Genomic DNA, 26,635 nt, shown 5'->3' on the forward strand with positions numbered 1-26,635 from the left:
CCTTAGTTCACTCCTACGTGTCACTATTAGTAACACAGAAAGCTGCCAGACTCTGCTACCACTCAAAAATCCAATGTGTGGTATTGAAGAGGAGAAAGCGAATGCATTTTTAAGGAACTTTTTAGTTAAAGTTGGTCCAAAAAGCTTTTTGTTACTTTTTTCAGAAAGTGGCTATTTAATCAAAATACTTTTCATTCCCAAAACTACCCCACAATAGTCTGCCCTCTGCCCCCACATCCTCCTTCCATATAATCCGACTTTGACCACAGAAACAATCCCCAATATCAGCATTCACAACCATCGGGTGAAGTTCTGCAAAAATCTGTCCCAAAGCAAAGAATGCTGTTTTGCAAAATTGTCTTTGCAAAAAAATAAATAAATATAAAAGCACACCGCAGGTTTTTGAGCTGCTCCCGCCTAGTTCAGGTAAGGCGCATGTCGAGCCCGTGTGTGATGTGGATGCCTCCCCTCCGGACAGTCTCCCCTTCTGTTGGAGCCGTCTGCCAGTTTGCGTCCTACTGATGCTCTGACCCTTTCTGTTCTTATTTACCGCTCGCAGAACTTTAGTTCTCCAGCTGTTTACATCTCCTGTTGAACTATTTCTCGAGAACCTCCTCCCCCTGACTGTGCCTGTCTAAACTCTCTCTTTTTTGCTTTTCTTTCCTCTTGTGACTTGTCTCTCCCTTCCGTTGCTTCTCCTTCTGTTTTATACCTGCTTGCCTTTGTGTTTGTCTGGTGTTTCCTTTTTTTATTTTTTGATTTGCTGTGTTCCAATTTTTATGTAGGGCAGTGGTTCAGTTAATGGGAGCCCCTTACTGTCGACATCTGGTGCTAGTACCCCATGCCGGGGTCGGAGGCAGCTCCCACAGACGCCACTGACCCCACGCCCCAGCATCACTTACAAGACCGCTAACTCCTCGCCCGTGCACTTCACCAGTTTCCAAACCGGCCTGCCCACTTTCTCCCCGGGACGCCTGAGCCGCGGCTTGTCCGAGCACAACGCACTGCTGCGCGGGGACCAACAGCCGTCCCCGCCGGCGGTGGCCCGCATAGGCTCCGACCCTTACCTGGGCCACCGCGATGACGCCGACAGCCCCTACCGCGCCGTGCCGGAGGACACCCTCACCTTCGAGGAGGCGGTGGCCACCAACTCGGGACGGTCCTCAAGGACTTCGTACGTCTCCTCCTTGACCTCCCAGTCTCACCAAATCCGCAGGGTGCCCAACGGCTACCATTACACGCTGGGTCTCAGCACGGGCCCCGGGACTGGCACCAGAGGACGTAGTTACTACCACGAAGCTGATGAGGATGACTGGTGCTAGCGGCGTGGCGAAACCCTTCAAGGTGTGCGCATTTAAAATCGATGAGTTTTATCATCTGGAAGGCAGTGCGCTCTGACGCGTGTGGTGCCTGGGGCCAGAGGGGGCCCGTGGGGCTGCCCCCGCCACGAGAACTGCTCTGCCCCCAGGTCCGGAGACCCTCCTGCAGCCTCTCTCCTCTCTTTTTCTTTCTCTATTTTTTTTCTTTCTTTTTGGACTAGACAAATCAAGGAAGAAGGCTCCCTTCTTAGTGGGAGGGCAGAGGAGGGAGCACATCTCTCTCCTCCTCCTGCCCACCTCCCTACTGCCTTGTCTAGTTCAAAGACACGCACCGGATGCCAAACCCACGGCACGCGTGAGAAGCTGAGAGAAGAGCGGTCCTCACCTTCGATGGCGGAAAAAAAGCAGACTGTCGATCCTTTTCGAGATTGGCGCAGTTTTTGTTGGGCTATTTCTTAATTAGTTTATTATTATATTTTTTTCCCCGGTCAGGGTGGGAGTCGGGGGTTGCAAATGGACACACATGAACAAAGTTCACATCCACGTTTTATCTCGTTCACCACTAAGAAGGAAGAGATCTACCCAAGAAACTGGGAGAGTCGAAACACAGACCAGAACAAAGGACAGTCCGTTGGGACTTGATGTTCAGCCACAGCAATCCTTTTCGGTGGAGCCAGTGACACCTCCGAGCCGAGTGAGTGCTCCGGCGGCCGGGACTCCGCTCCGACACCGCTGCCGTGTGGATCTCTTTCATGTTACTCACCACGTCGGGTCCTTCACACTGACACACGATAAAGCCACAAGAAAGCTACTTTGTAAGGACTGTTTCCTTGCTGCTGAGACTTTTCTTTCCATCCCTCTCTCCTGTCGTCCACAACATGCCCTCACTGTTTTGTCTTGTTTACAATATAAGCTTGATTTAGCAAAAAACAACTAAAAAAAAAATCCAGAAAAAAAAAAAAAAAAACAGAGGAAAAAGCATAGGGGTGAGAAGAAGAAATGTTATTGGTTTTATATCAAGCTATTAGATAGAACTTTAACTTTTCATTGTGTGCATTTTTGTAAATTGTACAGTAAAAAAAAAAAAGAAAAAAATACTCTTTATGTAGAGAATTAGTCCAATTGTCATTCCAGGTCCCACCGTTTCTACCGAATGCTCCAGTTGTTCACTACTAAGTGCCTAACCTTTGAAATCTTTCACAGCGACGATGCAACCTCTTGCTTCGATGCATCAGGCCTTGGGCGAGCGTGGGGAGGGGCAGGAGGGGAGGGAGGGCAGAGCCGGGAGGAGCCGCTCGTCTCGCCTCGTCTCGGAGGTCCCGCGGCGCACACTACGCCCCGCGTCGCGTTGTATTCGAGTGCCAGGTTGGAAGCTTACAGTGGGGAAGGCAAACGCGCTTTGGGGTTGGTTTGGGTTTTGTTGGCTTGTTTTTTTATGTTTCCATTTTTTTTTAATATAAATACTTTTATTGGCGGGAGGGGAATGATTGCAGCAAACAAAACCAGCCTTTTCTCATTGACTAGTGATTAGGTCCTGCGGGAGAGATGCAGGTGGAAGAGTACAGCATCGGCTGAGACGCTCTTGTGGGAGAAGCAGCGTCTTTCCTGCTGCATGTCAAGTCGCAGTCGGGCTGCGAGAGCTCTGGACATGTTCCACGGTGGACAACTTGTGTTGAGGGCAGTTGGAGAGGGGCTTGTTTTTATTGCCTGTTTAAGAGAAGGTTATTTCTAAAAAAAAAAAAAAAAAAAGCAAAACCTCTAACTCTGATTCTCAGGGATGAGATTTCTGTGTTCTTGCGATGACTCTTGTGTTGGACGGTTTCTTTCTTTTGTGCGCGTGTGGATTCCTGCACTTTGAGCCTGGGAAAGGGGCAGATGCGATGTGCTGGCGGGGAGCGAGCGCTTGGAAGAGAAGCCTGGGCGGGACCTTGCATCTATGGGTCTGACGACCCGTTGTAGGGCTAATGGGGGGCACGGGGCGACCAGCGGACACGTAGCACGCTGACAGAAGGTTAAAGGAGGAAGGGTGGGAGGTGCCAGGCGAGCACATCGCTGGAGATGCTGATAGGAAAGAAGAGGAGGGTTGGACAGAGGTGTTTTTTCAGAGGATCTACCAAGCCCCAGAACTGTGAAACTTCTCTAGGTGGTCGCTTAGGGAGGGTAGAGATCCCGCCGGACCCCAGCGATTCCTTTTGTCGCTGGGGTAGTTGGAGGGTGTTGGATGCTACCAAAACGCTCAGGAGGTCTCTCATGCTCTCAGCAAAAGTCTTTCAGCTTCAGGCGGGGAGCAGCCTGCTGTAGGGTGATTCTTCACGTCTCCTGTAGCTCTTCAGTTGAGGAAATTCAACCCGTTTTCATTTCCTTCTGTGTTTTTTTTTTGTTCCGCTACTAAATAATAATCCCTGGCCAATCTCATCCCTGGATTCTGCTAAAGGAGAACTCCTGTCTCTATCTCTGTCTCTGTATTTATGTGCACTTCGAATAACGGAAGTGCGGTAGCCGGAGGTCCGCCGTGGGTAGCGGCTGTGCATTGCAAACGGAGGGCTATGCAACAAGACGACACGTTCGGAAACACATCCAAACCACCAAGAGTCAGAAAGACCTTCATCCATTCTGTAGCTTTATCTGCTGGATTTTCCTGTTTCAGGCTTCAGCATGATTGTGACCAAATGTTTTGTACATTTTCCTTATACGAAGGCACAAACACTTTATTTGAGATTTTAGAGAAAACGTTACTATTTTACTCCAGGGAGTAAAGGAGAGGGAAACCGCAGTCTCTGTGACAGTGCATGCAAACATTGTACCCACACTGTAAAGCAAGAGAGATGTCTTTCTGTACTGAGTAATTTTGTCTTTTCCTCCACCCTGCCTTTCGCCTTCCCTCCCATTCGAGACCCTCAGACCCACAGCCCCGCACTAACACACCGTCCGGGAGCGCCCAGCCGAACGATGGCCTTGGGTCACTCCAGTCCTTAGGCAGAACACGAAGAAGAATCCCAAATTGTCGAATCCTCCACCCGCCCTCGTAGGGGTCGATGACAGTGACAGACGAGCCTGACCACAGTTGTTCATACCCCTGTTCCTACCTTTTTTTACAGCCTCTCTGCATACATGATATTTCTGAGAATCCTCATAGTGAGTTGCCAAACTTGAATTGCACCAATCAGTTTTCTGCATCCAGAACCAGTTTCTAGTGGCTGTACTTTGAATAAGTAATGTTTGCATGTAAAATATATACATATATACATATATATAAAAAGTATGTGCATGGAAAATGTTTATCTTCGTACTTTTTTGATACAATGTATTCATCCGTTGTTAATTTTTAATTATATTTGATATAAATTGGGGGTTTGTTGCAAAACTTTATATTTAAAAAAACAGTGTTAAAAATTATAAAAAGTTCCAACCATGCAACACAAGTGGAACTTTACCCCAAAAAAAAGGGGGAAAAAAAGAAAAAAAAAAGGTTCTGTAGTTGCCTAGTTTGCTGCCTGAGTAATATTATCAGCCAAACTTTGAATTCTGCAGTTGTTTCTACAATTACATTTTGTATGAAGCAAAGTCCTTGAATTAAAATAAAAACTTAGCAAAAAAAAAACCTTACCCATTCCAAGATGGTGTGTGCAGTATGCGTGGTGACCGGGAGACCGCCATCCCGAGAGCAGCCTCCCACCCGGCGGGCCGCTCGGGGAGAGCCGCGGGAGGCAGCTTGGCTTGGCCACCACGTTGGGGGACAGCCCCTGAGATCTGCTGCGAAACCGCAGTCCGTTTAGCCCGAATTGGGATGCCGTAAGGAACTGGCTGCGGCTGTGTTTGTCTCCGTACAGGCTGCACAGATGCGAGGGCTGAGTAGGGAGCCGTTTGCAAATTTGCCTTTGCAGTGTGGATCCAGTATGGAGATTACAGTTCCTGGAGTCCAACAGGCAGCAAAATCGCACAACTTGTGTTGAGGGCTACAAAAAACCCTGGCAGTGATTGATTCCTTCGAGGATTTTAACAGAGGGATGTTTTTCTTGTTGACGAGCAAAAATGTTGGGCATGTGGCTCCCTTGAGCAGAAACCCTCATTAAACCTTACACCCACTCCCAGCAAGTGTCCTTGGTACTCCTCGGGTAGGCGTGGGCATGGAAATCCGTAGCGTGTGGGGTTGGATTGGCGTCAGGAGTCTGCCACGTGTCCAGGGCGTGCTGTAGCGCTTGTAGGAAAAAAAAAAATTAATAATAATACTTGCTGAGTGTACCTTGAAGTTCCTACTCCCAAGGCTTGCACTGAGCAGAAGAAAAACCCAAGGTCTGTTGGTACACGAGGAAGTAACTTTTCATTTCTCTGGATAACTGGACAATCACCCTCATTCCTTCCCAGGGATGCAAATCCACTGTGTGCACCTCCTTCGTCAGGGTCTGCTGGTGTGACACCTGACCAAGGCCAAGGACTCTCCAAAAAATTATTGGGAGAAATGAATAGCAGCTGTAGAGCACTGCTGAAGGGTGGACCACCACATTTTTTGTATTTTTCAGTACTCTTCAGAGCACAAGGTCTATTTTAGTATTTAATTCTTCTCTCTTGTTGCATCTTTTCTGTGATGAGACCACTCAGGTCACACCTGAGATTCAGGTATCGTGTGATGTGGTACATGCAAGGAAAAAGTCTTTTCCCTCCCGATCACCAGTTCAGGCAGTAGCAAGTGAAGAAAATGATTTTGTTTGAGGTCACACAGCAAATCATTAGCAAAATTTGGAGCAGAATAACTTCCCTGGGCTTGCAGCATGTGCAGGGTTTGTGTTTCTTGGGTGAGACAACAGCGGAGTATAGGGGAGAAGAGCAGGATTTTTATTAAATTTTTAAGATATCCCAATTAAACAGGAGGAAAGGAGATTTCTGAGTGGATCTGAGCAGCCTACAAGGGAAGATCTGCAAATCAGTCTGCATCCCAACTTCAGCGGAGACCCCCACGGCAGTTGCTCCACCACAACCATCTGGGGAGCTGGAGCCTGCTTGTAGGACCAGATGAGCAACCTCTCCCCTCCAGACGTGTGTCACAGAGCAACTCCAAAACCAGCTTACAATCCCACATGTGTTTTGAAATCCTAAAAGCCTTTTGGGGGCTTTCTGCCTTTTTTTTTCTCCTTTATTTTTTTCTTTCTCCTTATTTCAGTTGTTTTCTTTTGGTCCGTGAGACCAAGGCAGCAACACACCGAACAGCTTCTCCAGGGACTGCCTGAGTCCTGGGGCGAAGGAGCTGGAGCAGGAGGGATCTGCATCGCCGGACTTGAAGCATCTCCAATGTCCGAGACATGGGAGCTGAAATACCCAGTTTTGCTTTGCCTTTGATCTCGGCTGAACTCCACAACATGGCTCTATCTGTGCACCGCCTGGTTCTCACGGCCGGTGTAACGCCATTCAGGCAAAGCTGCTGGGAGCAGCACAAGGTCTCTTCCTCACAGGGGCACATCTTGCTAACAGAGACCGCTACGTTTCCATTCCCCGTATCTCCGCGTCCGGATCAGTATTTCCGAGGACAGCACCCCCATGCCTGGCTTTACCATTAGAGGGTAGCATTTTCAGGCTTTTTCAACTTCTTAGGGAAACAAAAAATGGAAAAAGGCTGATTCATGTCCCCTTGCTGCTCTTTGAGGGTCATTCCCTGAAATATTTGTCTTAGGATGCAGAAAACTCGAGGTGAGACACTGAATACACCGGAGTCAGAGCCGTGCAGGTCATTTGGCCTTTTCTATTCCCCGGAGCGTGAAAAGCCAGCGTCACCTGGCTGATTCCCAATTCCGACTGCGTTTGCAGACGGTGCCCATAGACGCTTGCGTGCCCTCCAAGCTGATGAATTGCTCGGCCCGGTGGAACTCATCCCTCTTGAGCAGCCCTAAGCAGCCCTCCCATTTTCCGGGCTGTGGAAAGCGCTGTTTGCAGAAGGGCCTGATCTTCATAATGAGCCTCAACTCAACACCCTCCCTCAGCACATTGCAAAATATTTTGCAAAAGAGGCTGGGTTGGCATCTTTATTTGATAAAAGAAGGGAGCTGAGACACCTCAAGGGGACAGAATTGTCCAGGGTCACCCAGCAAACGAGCGCAGAAGCGAGGACGAGGTCTGCTGAGCTCCCGCAGGTTCCTCTGCCGCCTTCGTGTCTCGGTGGTTTAAATCACTGACCTGTGTGTGATTTTTGTTACATCCACAGGTTCCTAGTAGTGTGCTAGGGAGGTGACACTGGGGAATCGGCGTCTCGCTAGCGGACGTGTTGGCTGTTTGGAGGGAGTTCAAAGCAAAGGAGCAATAACGAAAACGATGACAGGTCAGGGGCTGATTTACAGCGATAACTGTGAGGAGCTCTGCGCAGTGATGGAGAAGGGTGGCTCAGATATGGCTGAGCAAATATTTGGGGAGGGTGAAGTCCTGAGGCGGGTGAGTCAGCACAAAGGAGCTGCTGAGGCTGTTCGAGGAGGGAGGTCTGAGCAAACCAACTCGCGAGCGAACTGATGGGAAGCCTGGGACATGCTGATGGAGCAGAGCTGTGCTAATTCAAAGAAAAGAGTATCAATAGCTGTAGTTTATTCATTTTATCCTCATCTCCACTTTCTGTCATTGCTCTGCAACAGAATATCCCAACACTGGCTTTGTCTGTGTCTGTTTTTGTTATTTCTCTGTTTCTGGCAGCCTTTTCTCTGCCCAGTACAGCACAAACAGAGGAGGAGGAAGAGGAGGCACCGTCCTTGTCCAGCTACCCCTGCACAGAAGTCTGAAGCACCCACAGGGGTGTAACACCCCCTTTTCTCGCAGGAGGCTGAGGAGGGGACTAGATGTGATCGTGTTACTGGATTCAGCAAAATGACAGCGCGTTTAATAAGATGATGCAGAGCTGAGCCGACAGGACTGCGGCAGAAGAAACGCATGCCTTTTACAAGGTGTTTTTTTTCCTCCTCACGGAGTGGAGAGCATTTAAAAGACCTGGCTCTGCAGGTGATCCACCTGAAAACCCTCCTCCTGCAGTGGGATGGCGGCACGTGGAAGGAGCGGAGGGCAGAGCCTCTGCGCTGCGAGGTGGTTGCAGGTCCCACCGCAGGGACTGGCTGCAGGACGGAGTCAAGCGATGCGACGGGAGGTGTGCTGCTGGGGTAGGAGGTCACAGCTGTGAACATCAATGAGATTCAGCAACACCTGAGAAAGGAAAGCCAAACCCGTCTCACATGTTCTTGACAAATAAAGTCCTCTACACGGCAAAGCAAACGACTCCTTGAGTGTCTCTGACCTTCATTCAGAGGGTGGTGAGGCCCTGGCCCAGGTTGCCCAGAGGACCTGTGGCTGCCCCCTCCCTGATAGGGTTCAAGGCCAGGCTGGATGGAGCTCTGAGCAACCTGGGCTGGTGGAAGATGTCCCTGCTCATGGCATGAGGGTTGGAACCAGATGATCTTTAGGGTCCTTTCCAACCCAAACCATTCTATGATTCTATGATTTATTTCCTTGACCAGCCGAGTCAGTGCGTTGCAGGGGAAGGGCCTGGACATGGGCAGAGAGGGGTGAACACAGCAGGCTTTGCACCCAGGATCGAGCAGCAATCGGGACTTCAAGACAGCAGTTTGCAGAAGCCTAATTTCTCACTGCAGTGTTCAGCTGAGCGAAATGGCGGTGACACTGCCGGGCACCTGAGCCCCTCCTGCGTCTGGCAGGGACACCCACCCGGCGGCAGACAGGTCCGGCTGCCCCTCACTGAAGGTTCCCATATTATGGGGGGGGTCTTTGGGTGATTGCTGCACAGAAGAAATGAGCATGGACTGGGAGTGAGCCTGCCTCCTCCGTGGGCCTGAGCCAGAACACCCAAAGGGCTTCTGTGTGTCCAGGGGTCTGACACACAGGGCAGAGCAGTGCTGGTGCGGCCACGGCAGTGGGGTCTGTGCCACTGGGGATACTGGCCGGCTTCGTGTGGCACAGAGCAGGGTCTGCCATGGGGCAGCACTCGGTCAGGGCACTGTGGGGCTGTCTGGGGTGGCGACTGGGGAAGATCACTTCTGGAGTATCTATCTGCAGACAGCCTCCCCTGCGATGCTGCTGTGGCTCCGGTGGTGTGAGGGCTGGCCAGGACCTGGGCCAGGTGAGATTTAACCCATGCAATGCCAAGAAGGGGGTGAACTGGCCCAGATCCTGGGTGAGGAGAGCAGGGGTTAAACCCAGAGGACCAGCACAGCTCTCACAGGAGACCTGGGGTCCCTCACTCACCCCAGAACGACACGGTGGGAGGCTGCTCCGTTCCCATCGCCCTGCGGGAGCAGGGCCAGTTACCCCACTGGGGCAGGCAGCAGGCTGGGGCTCGGCACTGGGGGCAAAGCACCCCGAAAAACACTTGCAGCAACTTTTATTTGGGGGGGTGTGGGGTGTTTCCCTTTACCCGTGGAGGCCAAAGCAGCAGACAGTTGGGGGTCCATTAACCCCTGAAGCACCCTGCTGAGGTGCCTGCATCTGTCTCTGTGCTCCAAGCCCTGCAGCCTCTGATTTTTTTGGGGGGGGGGGCGTGAGGGGGTGAGGAGGGGGCATTAACCCCTGCAACGCTGGGTCCGCAGCACCGTGCGTTCACCCTCGCTGAGGTGGGTGTGGGGAAGGGTTCCCCCCCCGCCCCGCAGGGTGCGGGGGTCCCCGCAGCGCCGGGCGGGCCGGGGCGGAGCGGGACGGGGGCGGGGGCGGCGGCGGGGCCGGGCGGGGGGCGGCGGGGCCGGGGCCGGGCGCACGATGCGCTGCGGGGCTCTGGCGCTGGCGCTGCTCTGCGCCCTGCCCCTGTGCCCCCCGGGGCTGGAGACCCCCGAGCCGGGCTCCGGGCTGCACCCAGGTACGAGCGCACCGGGGGGGGGGGGGGGGGGTGAGGCTGGGGAAGACCCCGGGGAGAAGGCGCGGAGCCCCTTCCCGCACCCCCTTCCCGCACCCCCCCCGGGCCGGGATGCTGGGCGCGGCGGTCCCCGCCGGGATGCCCCGTTATCCCGGGGCTGCAGCCCCCGGGGACCGCCCGGTGCCCTTCGAGGCGGGGGGCGCTGCCAGGGGCACCCCCGGACCCCGCCAGAAGCCGGGGCTTTGCAAGGAGGGGGCGGGGGGACCCCTCCCCACGGTGTCCCGGCGTCCCGGCCGCGCTCGCTTTGGGGGCTGAAAGGCTCCCCCAGGACCCCCAAGACATCCCCCGTGGGACCGATCGGGCGGCGTTGGGGGGCTGGCAGGGAAGGTTTCTCTTTGGGGGGGGGTCTCAGTGTGGCAGAAGGGTCTCGGTGGCTGGAGCCGGGCACGGTGTTCCTCTCGCCGCAGGAGCAGAGCAGCCGGGCTTGCCGGGATTTGTGCGTGGCTTCTCTGGTGTGTAATGTAACCGAACGGGGTTGTGCGTGCCGCAGCTGGAGCTCTGCTCGCACCCGGGGCACTGCAGCGCGTCTCCGTGCCCCTCGTCTTTCCCCTCTGCGTCTGGGCACCGCGTCGCTGTCCTGAAATTTGTCACGGAACTTTTGGGAACGCTGAGGCCTGTCCCTCCCCGTGGCCGGAGCCCCTGGGCAGCTCCCACTTGGGACAGACACAGTGGGGTCCAGGCCCCCACCCTCTGAAATGGGGCGCAGGACTGGTTTGCCTCGTGAGAACGCCAAGAAGATGCGGCCAAAGTTTGGCACATGGGGCAGGGATTTTTCACTGGGAAGTCAGGGGCTGTGCGGGGGGATGGAGAATACTTTGATGGAGTGACTGTAAAAAGTGATGTTTATTTTGAAGGAAGCACTGGCTCTTCCTAGGACATTCGTTGCTGCATTTGTGTTCTGCTAACGTGTACGGGTCCCAGTCAGAGCTGGTGACCCCCTGCTCCTGCCCACTGGGCAAACCCCTGCCCAAAAACTTGTGTGTTTGAGTATGCCAGAGGCTGCAATACAGCCACATCGGTGGGGATGTGTTTCTCAGAAGGAAACCAATAATTTACCTCCTGACATCGTAACTCCACTTGAACCTTGGCTTGGAAACAAGGCTGGAGTGATGCAGTTCACAGCCTGGGAAACTGAGCTGGGAGTTGCATTCCAGGAGCTGGAACCGGAGCAAAATCGGAGTGGGAATAAGGTGCAGGTGGACTGGGGTTGAACTGAGGAACTTGGGAGGTGAAAACCCCAGTGAGGGTATTGGGCTGTGTGGGGAGAAAGGGAGAGGGCAGAGGGGTGTTTGCAGCCCAGCCTTTCCCTGGGCATGACAGGGAAGAGCTGGAAGCACCAGCTGGCCGTGGCAGCATTAAGAAGCTTTGTGCTCATTCTGTGTTTTGATTTCCTTTGGGTCGTGGGACAGCCCTGAGGAGGATCTGACTGAGCATCGTCCAGGTGTGTGGCTTTACCCTTTGATCACTGCTGCCCAGGCTGATAAAGGTCAGGACCTCAGGCAGGTTTTCAGGTTTTATTGCAGACCCTGCCAGTGGATGGGGCATGATCCTCCAAAGGTGTGGGTTTCTCAGGCTTTGGCATAAACCAAAACAGTTCTTTGGGGTTGGGGCTCTTGCTCTTCAGCCAGTCCCTGCTGCTGGTGCGGTTCTGCTCCGAGGAAGGCCTGCGTAGCACAGCTGCAGTAAATATCCTCCAGAAAAGGGATGGGGAATGAGGGGCAGCTGGCTGCAGAGCTTGGCTGGTCTTCCTGACCTGGGAGCTGGGCTTGGCTTTGCACGCTGGAGCAGTGACCTGCGCCTGCTGGGTGCTTTGTGCTCTAAGCCCAACTCGAGTGGGGAATAACTGAAGCGGGGAGCGAGTGCCGCAGGAAAGCAGGTAATGTCTCGAGTCAGGAGCTGGGGTTCAAAGCTGGTGTGACCTTGCTAAGGTTGCGCGTTCCCTCTACTCCCTGTAGCAGCAGAGGAGAGGACATGGTGTGTGACGTTTGTGGCACTCTAGGATTGGAAGGAAATTAGGATCCATTTCTTAGGTGAATCCATTCGGAAACCAGGATCCATTTCTTCTCCTTTCCTCAGTCCAGCTCAGTCGGGATTAGGGGATTTGTTGATGCCTCCTGGACCTCTGCTTGCGTTGGGATTGCAAGCAGTTGGTATCTCTGCAGTATCGCTGTCACAGAGGTGGCACCATCTCCTGCCTTGGGTCAGGCTGGAAGAGTGGTTTGCACGGCTCGCGCTCGGGCGAGCTCAGTTTCTCAGTTCATCAGCCCCAGCTGGGGCTTTAGGTTGTAAAAGCAGGAGGTGGATCCATCTGGGGGGGAAACTGGGCTCTCGCCATTTGTGCTGTTTGTAGCTGTTACCAAAAGGATGCTTGCTGATGATCTCAGGTGGGCAGAGGGTGCCAGAAATGGGTGGGGATTGACTCCAGCACGCTGGGAATGGGGATGCCTGGTGTCCTGTCCTCCGTGAGCACGGCTCCCTCGGCGCACACCCATGACCTTTAAGCAAACAGCGTTTGCACTGGATCAAATCTGTCTCTTGAGCCTTAATGCACGCATCACCCGGAGCAGCAAGCCGGCCTGGAAGTGGCAGAGAGTTTGCTTTTTAGGGGAGCGTTACAAGGCAGCGGGTGGGAGCTGACCTCCCCGTGATCACTGCTGCTGTGGAGCTGTGTGGGAGCTGGCATGCAGGGCACGTTGTGCGGGGTAGGCGAAGCCCCAGATGCCTCCTTCCCAAGGCTGAATTTTTCAACTCGCACTTATTTTTCATAGTTTGAGCCGCAACGATTCCTGGGCGAGGTCCCGTGCAGTGCTGTGGGTCTGTGACGGCGAGGGGAAGGTGGCACTGGCAGCGTTGCTTGGAGTTTGGGGTGCCGTGGGGCTGCATGAGCCCCAGCTGCCTCTGAGCATCTCCCCTCCATGTCCCTGGTGCCCAGATGTGCTAGCACCAGTGGGCACAACATGAGTGTCTCCGGGGCTTTGCTGAGCTCACTCCACCGTTCAAGGGATGCTCTGGGTAAGACGGAGCGGAAAGCGGGGAACCTCCTTGGCGTGGTGGGAGTCCAGTGGCTCCGGGGAGCTGGTTTTTCCCTGTAAAGTGCAGTAACCATAACTGCAACCCAGCCCCACAAAACTCCCCAAACCAACTCAGAAAAATCCCTTCTGGGAACGTGATCCAAAAACGAATGCGCACGAACAATTTGCCAGTAATTACAGCTTAGAATTGCCCAATTAAAATCTCCTTAATTAAGGGATGTATCTGAAAATGCAACGCTTGGCTCCTGCAGATGGTATTTCTTGCTCGAGGGCTGGTGAAGGTAGTCTTTCAGCAAATTATCCTCCTGGGGCTCTGGTGCTCCAGGATGTCAAGTACGGTGTTGTGCAGCAAGGCTCCTCCGATCTGGTGTCTTCTGCTGTCGTGTGCTTGTTGTAGGATGTGTACGTGGACTTTGTAAACTCCACATTTAGCCTGATGTAAATATGCAAAATCATACATAAGTTGTGATGCATTAGTACTGTTTGTGTAAGTACGGCAGCATATGTTTTCTATGCTATAGATCGCAGTCGTGTGTGTCCGTGTGTGTGTATATAAAGCTTACGAAACGATGGTAATCTTACCTACTTTCAAGTCCAATGGCTTAAAAATGCAGAAATACCCTATTTAGACTCTTCAGGTCATCTCCATTTGACTGTCCAGTGCTTGCATGTTACTGTGGAGTCCTCAATTAGGCAATTATATGGTTTGGGGGGTCCCCCCCACCCTCCTCAAGACTTTAAATTATCCATTTAAAGTGGTGTAAATACAGGGGTCACTGCCTCTATCCCCACCACAGAGAGCATCTGTGCAGCCTTCCCTGTGGCTGTTTGCCCCCGCGAAGGCGGAGAACAAACGATCAAAACTCCAGGGCTTGCAGGAGTTATGAGAGCTCCCGGACAGAGCCTCCCAGTGTGTTTTTCCAGTGCAGCTTTGATCTCGGAGGTTCCGCGTGTGCTCCTCTCAGCCGAGGTTTTGTGCACCAGAGGACGGAGGGGAGAGCCGGCCGGGTTTGTTGTGCTTTGGGTCCATGCGAAGGATGGATGCGGGGGTGCCGGGGGGGAGATGGCCAGCCGGGGGGGTCCGTCTGCTGCACTCCCCTGCAAAAAGAAGAATCAAAACCTGGAGAATTTGGTGCAGTGATTTCGGTGCTGGACCTGGAGGAGCGCGTCCGCTTTCCTACGTGACGTGGATGATGTCCCGTTGTAGCGTGAAGACGTGGGGCGATGGCGAAGCTGGCCCGTTCCCAGGCGGGCTGCAGTGAGCGATTGCGCTCGCGGCTGTAAAACACCTCCCTCAGCTGAAGTCGGAGTTTGCTGACCTTGACTTTCCAGCCGTTACATGCTGGATGAGGGAGCCCTTTTCCACCCTAAAATCCTCCGGTTCCTTTGCCTGGGAACTGGGAGGAGGTGGGTAGAGGCAGGACCCCTCGCTGCTTTTGCCTGGACACATGCACGTGGCACAAACACCATCGCTTGCACTTGATAACTTTTGGCTGCTCGGTTTTATCCACGCTCGCACCAAACTCGGTGCAGCTGGGTGCCTGCGTGCTTGGGTGCTTTGGGAAGCCTGGCCTGGATGTGGCCTCAGTTTGCTCTGATGTGTCTGGAGGAGCAGGCGCTGACCCGGGACGTGACACTGCCTTTTGGGACGTGGCATGTGATGGAGGATTTCACGCTGCACCCCCTAAATGCTGCCATCTCACCTGCCACTGCTTTCTTCCCTAGGTGATGGGAGACAGACGATGCTCATGGCAGAGCCGTAAGGGACGGGGACCCGGGGGTGCAGGGACACTCAGGGGGTACCACTCCTGGGGCTGCTGCATCCAGACTGCTGCCGTGGTGATGCTTTTTGCTGTGGTGTTGAACTTTGCCGAACTTGAGCTGTTTGGATTGAAAAGTCTTTCTGGTATGTGTCTTGTCTTACGGTGAATTATTTGAAACATTTCAGCCAAAACTGTCCAGAGGTTCCCAGGATCCCTGTCCTCAGCGTGTAGTTGTATTCCCGTGGGCTGGAGTGCAGGCTTGAAGTTTGGCACCATTCCCACGAGAAATCCTTCCAGATTAGTCCAAGTCATAACATCTTCAACCTTTCCACAAGCAATGGGCCATACGGGGCCTCATTTCCTAAAACCTCCCTCTCCCTGTTGTGTTTTTAAGTGCCTGCTCTCTCTGCGGCAGCGGGTCTGGATCCTGCCCTGGGCGCATGTCCCCACGTGTGCCGCCGGGCAGAGCAAATTGGATGAAAACAGACCAAGGTGCTCCTGCCTGCCCCGCAGCCAGGACTGCCAGCGCTGCCTGCACCTCTGGTTTTTTGCATGAAATAGGTGGAAATCATTACATTTAAATTCTAGCGTGCTGGGACAGGGTTGCAAGGGTGAAGAAGCGCTGTTCCTTAGGGGAAGGTTTTTCTAGAGGAGAAACGTGATGGATAGCCTGCATGCTGCGGGTTTACGCTCGTATAAACTTACCAGGGAGTTGAGCTAGATGATTCATGCATCGTGCCCACAGAAAAATAAACAGTTTGAGCTGGGCCATGCACTCTGACACCTAAACTGGTGCCTGCCCTTGTCGGAATATTGAGAGCAGCTGCGCTGCTCTCCCAGGCAAAGCCCAGTGCCAGGAAGCAGCCCAAGCCCAAGCTAAGCTGGGCTGGTTTCAGGTTTGCCTCCAGGGAGGTGGAGGCGTCTGGGGGGCAGACGTGGGATTTCGGAGTACGAAGCAGCTCGGGGTGGCTGTCCCCACCCCTTGCCTCTGGGCAGGCTCCCAAAAGTCTCCTCGTTTCTTGCAGGGGGAGCTGCCGTCTGCTCCTGGTCGAGGTCCCGGCTGCGCCGCGGGGGCTGACGTAACGTCGTTCCACCGCCGGCTGAAGAAGCCAGAGCTCTTTGTGTATGTTCAGTATGTGCTATGTATATACATAACATTAATCTTCGCTCTCACAAGCCTTGGAGTCATTGTGGGGCCGTGGGGCTGGTGTTAAGCCCGTGCAGGCAAGGGATGCTGGTTGCGGCACCACTGGCAGCAGCTGCGAAGAGTTACGGCTCAGCCTCCGAGGAGAGGAGCCCGCTCCCCTGATCACGGCGGCGTACGGGATCGTTCCTTCCTCCGGGGTCTTGGTTTGTCTGAGGCTAGTCTGGGAAGGAAAGCTCAGAAGCCCCTTTGGAGAGGTGGTGGCTACCAGGTGGCTCATGGGGACTCCTGGGTGCTGGGGGCTTGGTCCTTGTCCCCCCAGCTGGGTGCAGGCTCGGGGCTTGGCTCTGCAGGGCATGAGGAAGGAGCCTTCCTCCCCAGGGATGCTCTGGCGTCTGGCAGGATCTGTGCTGGTGTTGCAGCTCTTGCCCAGGCAGGTGGGGAAAGGGTCTCTCCCTGCTCCTGCTTGTGACCCTGACAGCATTTTGGGGGACAGATCTGAGCGCAGAAACCCTGTTTCCTTTAGCTGAGAAGAGAGCAGATGGCTGTTCGCCCCAACCTACCATCGCATAGCAAGGTTATTTTTTTTTGTGTGTGTGCTTTGCTCCCCACGTTTAAACAACCCAGGCTGGCAAGGCTGGATCGGTCCCCTTCCTTCACATCACACGGCGAGCATGGGAGAGCTCAGCGAGAGACCGAGCATCCTTGGCTCTGCCAGCTGCACCGTGGGGTGTAGCAGCGCGGTGGGACCTGGTGCTGCTGTGGGCTCTGCTTTGCGGGTTGCAGACGGGGACGCTGGCAGAGTGACGTGCTTCCTGGCTGCCAGCTGGTGGCAAAGGGTCTCCTTGTCCCCGTGGTTCTTTCATTGTGCAAAATCTCAATTCAACCTGCAGCCCCTGTGCCAGAGCAGTCTGCTGAAAACCATTGCTCTTGTGGCCATTAATTAGGAAAACAACCTCTGTGAGACTTTAGCACCCCCCTCCCCTGCCTCTCCCACTCCAAGAACTCAAGAGAGCAACACAGTGGTAAAAATCAGCTTCTGTTTAGGGCATGTCAACCTTGACAGTGCGTCTCTGTCCCACAATGATGGCAATTAGTGCAGCACTAATTACCCAGGTGGAACTTTGCCTAGCTCCCCCGTCCCTCCCAGCAGTGTAACTCCTGTGGGGTTAAAGGCCACCTCAGGTCACGTTGTGCAGATCCTGGTGCCGCTGGGGGCATGGGTGCCGTGGTGCATGGCCGTTGGTGCTGGCTGGGTGGATGGAGCTGGCAGCTGGACAGAGGGACGGACGCAGCAGCCCCTCACCCTGCGGCCGTGAGTCTTTTTGTCTCATGGGATTTGCTGCAGTGGTTTCACTGATGGGTTGCGGCGGCTCTGCGGGAAGGAACACTGGGATTTGCTGTGATAAGGTGGATTTCTTTTCCCTGGTTTCTTTGCCCTCTTCTCCCTGCCCACGGTGACTGCTGAGGGGGCAGTGCTGCTGGGAGGGGGCAAGGACACCCAAGGTGACATGATGGCTCTCCAGGAGCAAAGCTGCCTCCGGCACCTCCCCTTCCCTGCTCTCCGGGGAGGACAGAGCTAACTCCTTCAGTCTTTCCACACAGGGCATGTTCTCCAGCCCTTTGGTCATGTTCAAAGCCCCTCTCTGTTTTCTGCCTCCCCTCCCATCCGCTGCGCGGTGGCCGGGGCCGGATGACGTGCCCCGCCGCAGCCTGCTGAGCCATCTCCCTGTGCAAGCCCTAAAGCTTGGCTCAGTCCCTCCTCTAAAGCTCATGGGAGCTGCCATGGGGAGTTCTTGCTGCAGGAGTTTTTGTTGGGGAAGGCAAATGGGGACCTGCTTGTGGAGCCGCCCCTCCTGCCTCTCCATAGGGGTCTGCTCCTGGGAGGAGAGGGCAACGGGGTGGTTAATTAACGAGGTTGCAGCCGGGGCTGGTCTGCTGGGGGTTTTGGGAGGGTTTTCGAGGCCGTTCAGCCAAGCTGTGCAGAACGCTGTGGTGGAGTAGTTGTTCTGGCTGGTTCTGAGTTACCACAGGCATCGTGCGAGCAGTGATGGCTTCATCAAAATCGCTCCTTCCACCAGTGTCCTTCTTGGTGCTTGCAGGTTGTCAGGTCTTTCTGTCACTGTCGCCAGTAGAAAACATTTGAACAGTTTGTTAAAGGACCCAATACTGCTTTCTGGAGTATCGAGGCACAGATACACACTTCTGTGCCGATTTCCAAAGGAAGAAGGGTCGTAAATCTTCTTTTTCAGAGCAGAAGGGGAGTTTCTGGTGGATTCCCGTGACTCCCAGAACAGGGGCTCAGGGAATGCTCCAGCCATCGTGCCAACGTTCACCAGGTGACATGTACCAGCTCGCTGGAGCTGCTGTAACTTTATTGAATAACTGAGTGCATTCAAGACTTCGCCAAGCAGTTAATTTGCAGAAGACTTTCTCCGAGGCTTAACACTGCCGCTAGCACAAATCCCGCTCTGTGAACACCGTGTCATCCTTCCAAGAGCATGTTCATCCTTGGATGCTTCTCCAGGCCCCCTCTCAGCATCCCTGATGCGGAGCAAAAAGTGACCACCCTTCTCTGGACATGCAGGGTTTTCTTTTTAGGCTCACCAAGCTCTGTCTCCTTTTCTTTTTTGAAGCAAGGGAAGGTGTTAGTGCGGACCACGCAGCTTTGCAGCTCCCCTGGCAGAGGCAGGCAGCTGGACTTTTCCACAGGCACGATGCCCTTTGGGCTGCACCTGAAAATTGGGAAGACGCTCGCACTGTGCTGTGTCTGGAAAACGCCTGGGCTGATCTGAGCGTGCACGGCATCCCCTGTGGCAGCTCAGCCTGCGAGGGCATCGCTGCTTTTTTTCTTCTTTTCTTTTGACACAGTCAAGCTCTTGGTTAATTAGTTCGTTATTTGAAAGATGGGAGTGATTATCAAACACGTTGGCAGAAAACAGAGCTGTGTTGGGAAGGGAATCTAGTCCCAAGCATCAGAGCTAGCTGGAAATGTTTTCCCCCACATGTTTCCAGTGTGTTTTCAACACAAAAATGCAGTTTCTGCAGTTGAGGTGCGGAGATTTTTCTACATAAAACTTTCCCTTAGAAAAATATATAGCTTTTCCATGGAGAAAACAGAAATAGAATGTTTCACCGCAGGGCAGATCAATCCCAGTAAAACCACTTCCAGCTTGGGGAAGTCACTGTGCAGCCCAGGTGACATCAAATCGCCTCTCCCTGGGGACTGCTGTGCCTCGCTCTTCTTCTCCATCCCTGTCGCAGTCAAGCAGGGTGAGTAGGGAAGAGAGCGGGTCCATCAATCCCGGGAACTAATACAGCTCCACGAGGCAATGAAGGTCAATACCGAGCTCCCTCAGAAAGAAATGTTATGGTCCATTTCCACAGATCTCATTCAAATTGTTTCACTTGGGAAGAATGTCAGAATTTCTTCTTTTTTATCCAAAATGCCTGGCTATTTTAAAACATGCTTTTTTTTGTTTGTTATTTTTTGCCCAGCAAGTTTTCTGTGCTCTGAGACAAGACACATTGGGGCGGGGGTATTTCAACATCTGACCATAACCGGGCGTTGAGGCGAGGGTGGAAATGCTGGCGTCTCCCCTAGGCTGGGATTCCTCGTGTTCCCTGGAGTTTGTTGGGCATTGGGGGCTCGTGCCAGGCTGAGCAGGGCTGAGTCTGTTCTGGCCCCAGCTGCCCCAAAGGGTGAGCTTTGAGATATTGCTGCAGCCTCTCGTGTAAGGGGCTTCAGGTCTTGCCCTGGTCAGTCTTGCAGGGTGGAAAAGAGCTGCAGTGTGGATTTAGTGCTGGCGATGCACGGGGGCAACGCATCTCATGGAAAGCAACGGCCAAACCTCCTGTAGCTCCTGTAACTCTTGCAGCTTCTGGCCCCGCTTTGAGGAGTTAATCTGAGTGCTTTTCCCAGAGGCTGGGCATTTGCCATTCAATGGCAGGGTAACCTTCCTGCCACCAAAAATAAGCGGGCAGGAGAGGCTGCTGCCGAGAGCCGAGTCACGGGGTGAGGCTGAAGCACGTTCCCATGGGGTGTAAGCCCATTCCTGGAGTAGAAGCCCATTCCCAGGGTGGTGTGAACCTTTGCATGTGCATATAGCCTTTTTTCCTGCTTTGAGGAGTCAATTGGCACTGATGTTCACTCAAGAGCTCTGCTCGGCAGTGGGGACCCAGCCCTGGGGACATGACCTGCTGCTGCAACACCTGGGTTCCTTGTTGTGCGTAAGGACTCCAGCTGGCAGGCGTGCAGAGTTCATCCCCTGTAAACCTGCTGGGGGGAAATGAGAAGGGTTGGGCACAGGGCAAACTGATTTAGCGCTGGAAAAACTGTTGATTTTTGTTGCTTCTACCAGACTGCAAACGAAGGTGTTTGGGTTGGTTTTTTTAATTCATTTTATTTTTGGTCTATTAAAATCATTCAATAGCAGTTTCTGTTTTCTCAAAGGGAAAAAACTTAGAGAAAGGTAATTAACTTTTATTCATTGAAAGCTGACTGCCCTCACAACTAGCATTATGCAGAGATATGCTTTCCCACTTGCAGAACAGGAACGTATTCTAAGTGAATATATTTAGATAAAACAGAAAATATTTCCATCAGGACTTGAAGAAATAGGAGAAGCAGGCAGCTAATATATTGCAGAGACATCTTAAAGCGCTTCAGAGTCCCAAAGCCATCCATGACAGATGCAGGGGGGATCTCTCCTGCTCCTCTCCTGCAGACAGCTGTGGAGGATGCCGCAGCCGGTCCCACTGTTTGGAGCCGGCAAAGAAAACCAGGAGAGCATGGGGGGGGCTGGGGGGAGGATGGTTTACTGCAGAGAAGGGCCTGGGACCTTTCACACCAGCTTGTCTGCATAGTTTTGATGGGAGAAGCTGGTCCAGGATGCCTGTCTTCTTTTTGGGTGGGGAAGGCTCTGGGTGCTGGATGCCAGGTGCGTCTGGCAGATGGCTGGGGACCAGCTGAGGACCGAGCAGATGCCGAGCGCTCTGTCCGCTTGGGAGCTCGCTGGTGGAGGGGCTCCACGCATGGGTGCACGATAACGAACTGGGTGATGCCTGGCAAATGAAATATTCGTAGCCTTTGAAGTCAGGACCGAACTGGGAAGCAGTGGGATCGGGTGGCCAGCACACAGGGCAGGGCTGGGGCTGGCTGATCGCTCTCTGCTGTGGCCCTGCACGAGCTGCTGCTTCTCTGCCAGTGGTTTCCATTCGTGAAGCAGGGTGGGCTGAGAGACAGATGCATGCTTTTACTCTCTCTGTAATGGCTCTGAGCTGAGTGAGATCTCTTTGCAAGACAAAATGCAGCTAGGCAGTAGATGATGTTCCATTAGCTCCTCATTTTCTCTCTCTTTTTTTTTATTTTAAATCTGCTAGACATGAAGTTTTGAAGAAGTGCTGTCATTTTGCCAGCTTGCTCTGTCTTATGCTTATCCATTCCCTCTCTCCCTACCCCTGTCAGTGCCAATGTTTATGCTGTTGGAGTTTCAGCAGAGCGCTCTGGATCGGAACAGAGCAATGTGGGAGTTGAGGGGCTTGCTTGGAGCAGCTCCCACCAGCTGGGGGAAAATGCCGTGCTGCAGTGCAGGAGCTGAGAACGGCACAACTCAGACCTGAACGGTGTGAATCAGAAGAGCTGTTCAAAGTCACCCCAGGCATGAAGACCACAGAGTCGTAGGGTGAGGAAGGGGTGCGAGAAGAATTTATTGGGATATTCTCTATGCCTACAGCACCACGCGGGACCCAGACCTGCTGTGTTTTGGGGAGCTTGTGTGCCTCTGTAATAAGTGTGTGTATATACTTCAGTAGGAACAGATGCTGCAGGTTAGGTATGGCTGTTCAGAGTGAAAGAGGGACATTTTATCATTCCTTTTTCTGCTTTTCTACTGCTGAGCCTTTGTTTCTAAGCCGCATTTTCAACGGCAGCTTCCACTGGGACTGGGAAATGCTTGATTAAAGAGGCAGGTTAAATGAGTTGCCATCCAACGCAGGCATCCGCCGCAAAGGAGTGAAGCCTGTTGTTTGACAGAGCTGCATTATTAATACTTTTCTGAAGTCTGTGAATGGATCAGTTAAACAGCTGGGTTTTGCCTGTGGAAACGCTGGGCTTTGTTTTGGCAGGCGGGGATATACCAGGGCTGAGTGAGACGTTCTGTAATAAGAGCTATTAGAAGGTCATTAGCGATGCCTAGGGATTTTGAAGTTGGATCTCGCTTTCTGGCAACGAGCTTTGCACTCTTTTTTTTTTTTTTTTTTTTGCCCTTACTGAAGCATTTTGGAGGTTTTAATTTGAGGGTGGCAACCTGAAAGATTTGGGTGAGAGAAGTGAGAAGAGACAGAGGACCGGCTGTCCATCGTGCCATATGGTCCTCCTCACCCTAGCCAGTGCCTAGAGGACACAGGGTGCAGAGTTTAAAGTGAGCTGCAAAGAAAGAGAGAGGGAGAAAACCCAGTGAATGCACACTCTGTACGTAGAGTTTGAGCGACTTAAAGAACAGCTTTTTGGCCGGGTGGCCTCGCTGCCCTCCACCACTTGGAAACTCCTGCCTGTGCCTGCATCCAGCCAGCTCCTCGGTGCCTCTCTGGTGTTTTCCCCACGGATTCTCTGACGGAGGTTTGAACACAGCCAGCACCGGGGCACAGAGATACTTCGTGGAGTGGCTGCCGGAGATTTTGCGGTCAGCTGGTTGCAGGGGCTCGCTGTCTTCCGGGACAGGGTGGTTGGTGTAGGGACCTTCATTCCTGGCAGCACATGAATTTGTTTTTATTTTATCAAAGATCATGTTTCTGCCTTGCGGCCTCAGACCAAACCCGGGCAACCTAGACCCGAGCTCCCTACCACAACCTAAATAAAAAATTGCACAATTTGCTTCTATTTCATGTCAAGAACTGCAAGATTTTGTACTCCTCTGGGAGGAGAGAAGGGCCCGAGTTCCTCGCACAGGAGGGTTTGAGCAAGAGTTCAGCCTTGGGGCAGATTGCAGGTCCTGTGCTGAGCCCTCCCATGCTCCATAGGCAGCAAAAAAAGGCAGCTGGAAATGCCCCCCAGCCTTCCCGCTGATGTGCTCCATTGCAGGGACAAAAGCAAAGCAGGTCACAGCTGCCTCAGACCTGCTCCTGGGGCTGGTACAGAGGAGGAAAGGGCTCCTTCCCACTTTCCAGTGGGGAATGCATGAGGGTGAGCGGGTATTTAATCCCCCCAAGCTGTAGTTCACAGCCAGGTCCTTTCTAGTTGCCATACAGTTTGCACCAGCTCTTGGCATCAAATCCCTCGGGGCTGAAGCCAGCTCCGACGGCTGTACGTCAGATGCTGCCATTGCCAGGTGGGTCAGTGCTTGCTCCTGCTCCCTGGCTTGAACCTGGACGAAAGGTGGGGTGTCCCGAGCTGGCTGCCCACCCCAACTCGCTCCCAGCGCCCGGGGACAGTCGCTGACCCCAGCTTGCTGAGGACGAACCAAAGTGGTGCCCATCTCCCTGCACACCCGCGGCTGGTGGGAGGCCAAAATCATCCTGCTCGGGCTAGGCAGGTCCTGCAAAACCACGTACCGTGCCTTAGCGACGGAGGTCCGCGATGTTTCCCTCCTTTGCAGGGTAAACGTTTAAGCTGCTAAAACTTGCTTGGAGCAATAACTTCTTTTGGTGGGCCTTTCTAAGGAGGAGATCGGGCGCCTGCCCAGGGTAGGCAGTTTTCTGAATCCTTATTAATGGGTTCATTTCATAATGCCTCGCTCGTGGTTTTCCTCTCCAAATGAGTGGACTTTTGGGAATCCTATACCTTCTACAGTGAAAGTGCTGTTAATTTTCTTCCACAGCTCTGCTGGTTTTAATTGTAACCTCCCACGTTAGCTATAACAACCCATATGTTGATTGTATATATTATTTAATTCGCTGCTGGCCTACCTCAAGGTTGGGTTGTGGTAGAGTTTCAGTTGCTGGGAGGACTTTAAATCTAGATGAGGTGTTTTTACTAAAGGGAAAGATATTTTTCTGAATTCAGCCACAGCTGTTGGTCTTAAAGTAGGAATTAAGCTGGAGATCTCCTTTGGCATATTCTTTGTAGAACACCAGATCAGAGTGGGATTTTTTTTATGGTTTGAAAATACTTAAATAGGAGCAGATCCTGTGCTCAGTGACCAGTCTTGTACTGTTTGGTGGATGCTGATTGAGTAAAAGTGACTCAAAATTAAATTAAAGCAGCAAAAATGCTGTGCCTCACTGTTTATTCTGGGCACGCTTGCTTTAGAAAGCGGTGCTTAGAAGCTGTATCTTTGGTTCTTGTGGTTTAATGATTTTGATTTTATATTTTTCCATCTTAAATATACAAGGCAGTCATGGTTCTGGGTGGTCAGGGTGTGACTGTGCCCCAGAAGCACTACTGGTGTTACTGGAGTGGTTGCTTGCTGCTCTGTGGAAGAGCTGGATGGGTAAGAAATCAAGTTTTTATGGCTGTTGAGATATTGCAAGTCTGTTGAACATCACATGCAGTGGCAGGAGATGTAGAGGAGGGGTACCACCCACATCCAGGAGTGGGAGATTGTCATAGCGTAATTCACATTGGAAGAGACTTCTGGAGATCGTGGAGTGCAGCCCCTGCTCGAAGCAGGTCCACCTGGATCCAGGCCACGGAAAGGGCCACCCGGAGATGACTGCTGCTGGGTGACCGTCTCCCTGTGGAGCTGTGAGTGGCGCTTCCAAAACTGTTCCTTTGTGTCTGGGCTCTTATTTCTGATATGCGTAATCTGGTTTAGTTTAACTTGGCCTTGGAAAGAAGTGTCTGGGTTTACGTCAGAGGCTGCAGTTTTCTCCTTTCAAATACAAAGAGCAAACTGATACTCGAACGGGCAAGGGGAAGGGAAAACAGGGCTGATACAGTCCAGGAGGTCCCAGGCTATGAAGGGAGATCCAAACCTTGTCAGTGTGGGAATTGCAACTCCCAGCTCAACATTTCATTCCCACAAAGAAGGGAAGGAGGAGAGGGGGAACATGGATAGCTGGAAGCTGATCCTAAACCTGGCGGCTGCAGCTCTCTCGGAAGCATTAAAGCGATGCAGGAAGGAGCACCCCAGGCTGTCCCGGCATGATGTGCTGCTCTGTCTCCTCCCCAGCCCTTCATTTCAGCCAAGGGACCCCCATGCCTTTTCCTGAGCCAAACATGTTTGCACATGACCGTGAATCCCACCCTGGATGGTTTTCACACACACACAAGGGCTGGTATTTCCTCCCAGCTCCCTCTCCCCCTGCACGGCCCCTTCACAAAGAACAAAGTCAGGCATCGCTTGTCACCTTGACCTCTGAGCCTCTCCTTCCCTCCTCCCAAAATGTGAAGCATCTGGCAGGTATGTGCTGCCTGGCTGCTTGGTGGGGCTGGTGGAGCTGCAGTGATGTTACCCAGGCTGTGCCTTGTCCCCAGGCTCCCTCAGCCCACTCGTCCTTTTGGGCCATGTTTGCTCTGCAGTCCTGAAGTGCTGTCTGCCCCTGGCATGACGGCTGGAGGTGGGGAGACTCTGCCTCTAAGAGTGATCCTCAAGAAGAGGGGTGGCCCGTGCATCCCTCCTCCTTCACATAGCTTGGGAAAAGTTTCCTCCAGTGAAAGGGTTTCATAGCTGTGTTGGAAGTTATCAAGGGTTTGACCATCGCAGGGCAAGGAGTGATCCAGAATGACTCCAGCCTGTGAAGAGGGAGCCAGATCTCCTCTTGGTTCCTGTGTACTCCTGGCTCTCAGCCAGGGAGCTCTTTTTAGCTGCCATTTCGAAGAGGGAACCAGCTAGTTCTGGTTAATCCCTTCCTGATGCCTCCAGCAGCTATGATGTTGTGTGGTCTGAGCTTCAGACCAACACAAAGATACCCAAATGTCTTGTCCCCTGGCCGTGGCATGCTCCTCTCCTGCCAATGCATGGCGAAGGGGAAAAGAGGTTTCCCCTCTTCTGTGGGTGGTTCTGGGGTGTTGGAGATGATTCATCCATCCACAGAGCCAGGAGGTTCCTGACATGCTTCCCGTGGTCAGTGCTGGACAAGGGGCAGCCGGGACCAAAGGCACCGCTGTGCTTTGTGGCATGGCAGCGGTGAGGCCACTGTGGTGCTTTGGGCAGGGAGAGGTTGGGTCATGATGTCAGCAGTTGGGGTGAGCTGGGAGGATCTCCCCAGGGCTTTCCTCACCCAGAACCACTCCCTGGCAGTGTCTCTGCAGGGGAAGACTACGCGTTTCTCTCTAGGATGGTTCATTGCAGATGTGAGTTCCCACATCTTGCATCTGTGGGGACAACCTGTGAGTGTGTTTGCTGCTGTCAGAGAGGAGGTCCTGGGGCTGGGCAGGAGCAAGCGGAGACTGGCACGGGCGCTGCTGTGGTTCTGGCCAGACCAGCCTGGTTGTAGTGTTGCAGGGAGTTGGAAGCTTTCATCAGGGCTGGGATGTGGTGGGCAAATGATGGCTTCCTCCTAGGGGTGAAGATGGGCTGGATGGTTTTCTGGATGGGATAATACACTCC

At 53.1% G+C, this 26,635-nt stretch overlaps 2 protein-coding genes across 13 annotated transcripts in view; both read left to right on the forward strand.

Moving 5' to 3' along the window:
* CACNA1B (calcium voltage-gated channel subunit alpha1 B) overlaps positions 1-8,522 on the forward strand; it is a 311,364-nt gene extending 302,842 nt beyond the window's left edge. For 10 of the 12 annotated variants that reach the window (XM_075439758.1, XM_075439760.1, XM_075439762.1 and 7 more), the window contains one exon: positions 786-2,572. In XM_075439758.1, coding sequence (XP_075295873.1) covers positions 786-1,322 — 537 coding nt within the window. In that variant the 3' untranslated portion in view covers positions 1,323-2,572. Of the gene's footprint in view, positions 1-785; positions 2,573-7,988 lie in introns of those variants that run through there. The other 2 variants (XM_075439769.1, XM_075439770.1) reach the window with 2 other exon arrangements.
* Positions 8,523-10,052: 1,530 nt separating this feature from the next.
* Positions 10,053-26,635, forward strand: part of LOC142363607 (uncharacterized) — a 95,800-nt gene continuing 79,217 nt past the window's right edge. Inside the window, exon 1 of the mRNA XM_075439323.1 lies at positions 10,053-10,149. Within this exon, the coding sequence (XP_075295438.1) occupies positions 10,053-10,149 (97 nt within the window). The remainder of the gene's footprint in view (positions 10,150-26,635) is intronic.

This window comes from Opisthocomus hoazin, chromosome 19, assembly GCF_030867145.1.
Source record: "Opisthocomus hoazin isolate bOpiHoa1 chromosome 19, bOpiHoa1.hap1, whole genome shotgun sequence".
NCBI classification, from domain to species: Eukaryota; Metazoa; Chordata; class Aves; order Opisthocomiformes; family Opisthocomidae; genus Opisthocomus; species Opisthocomus hoazin.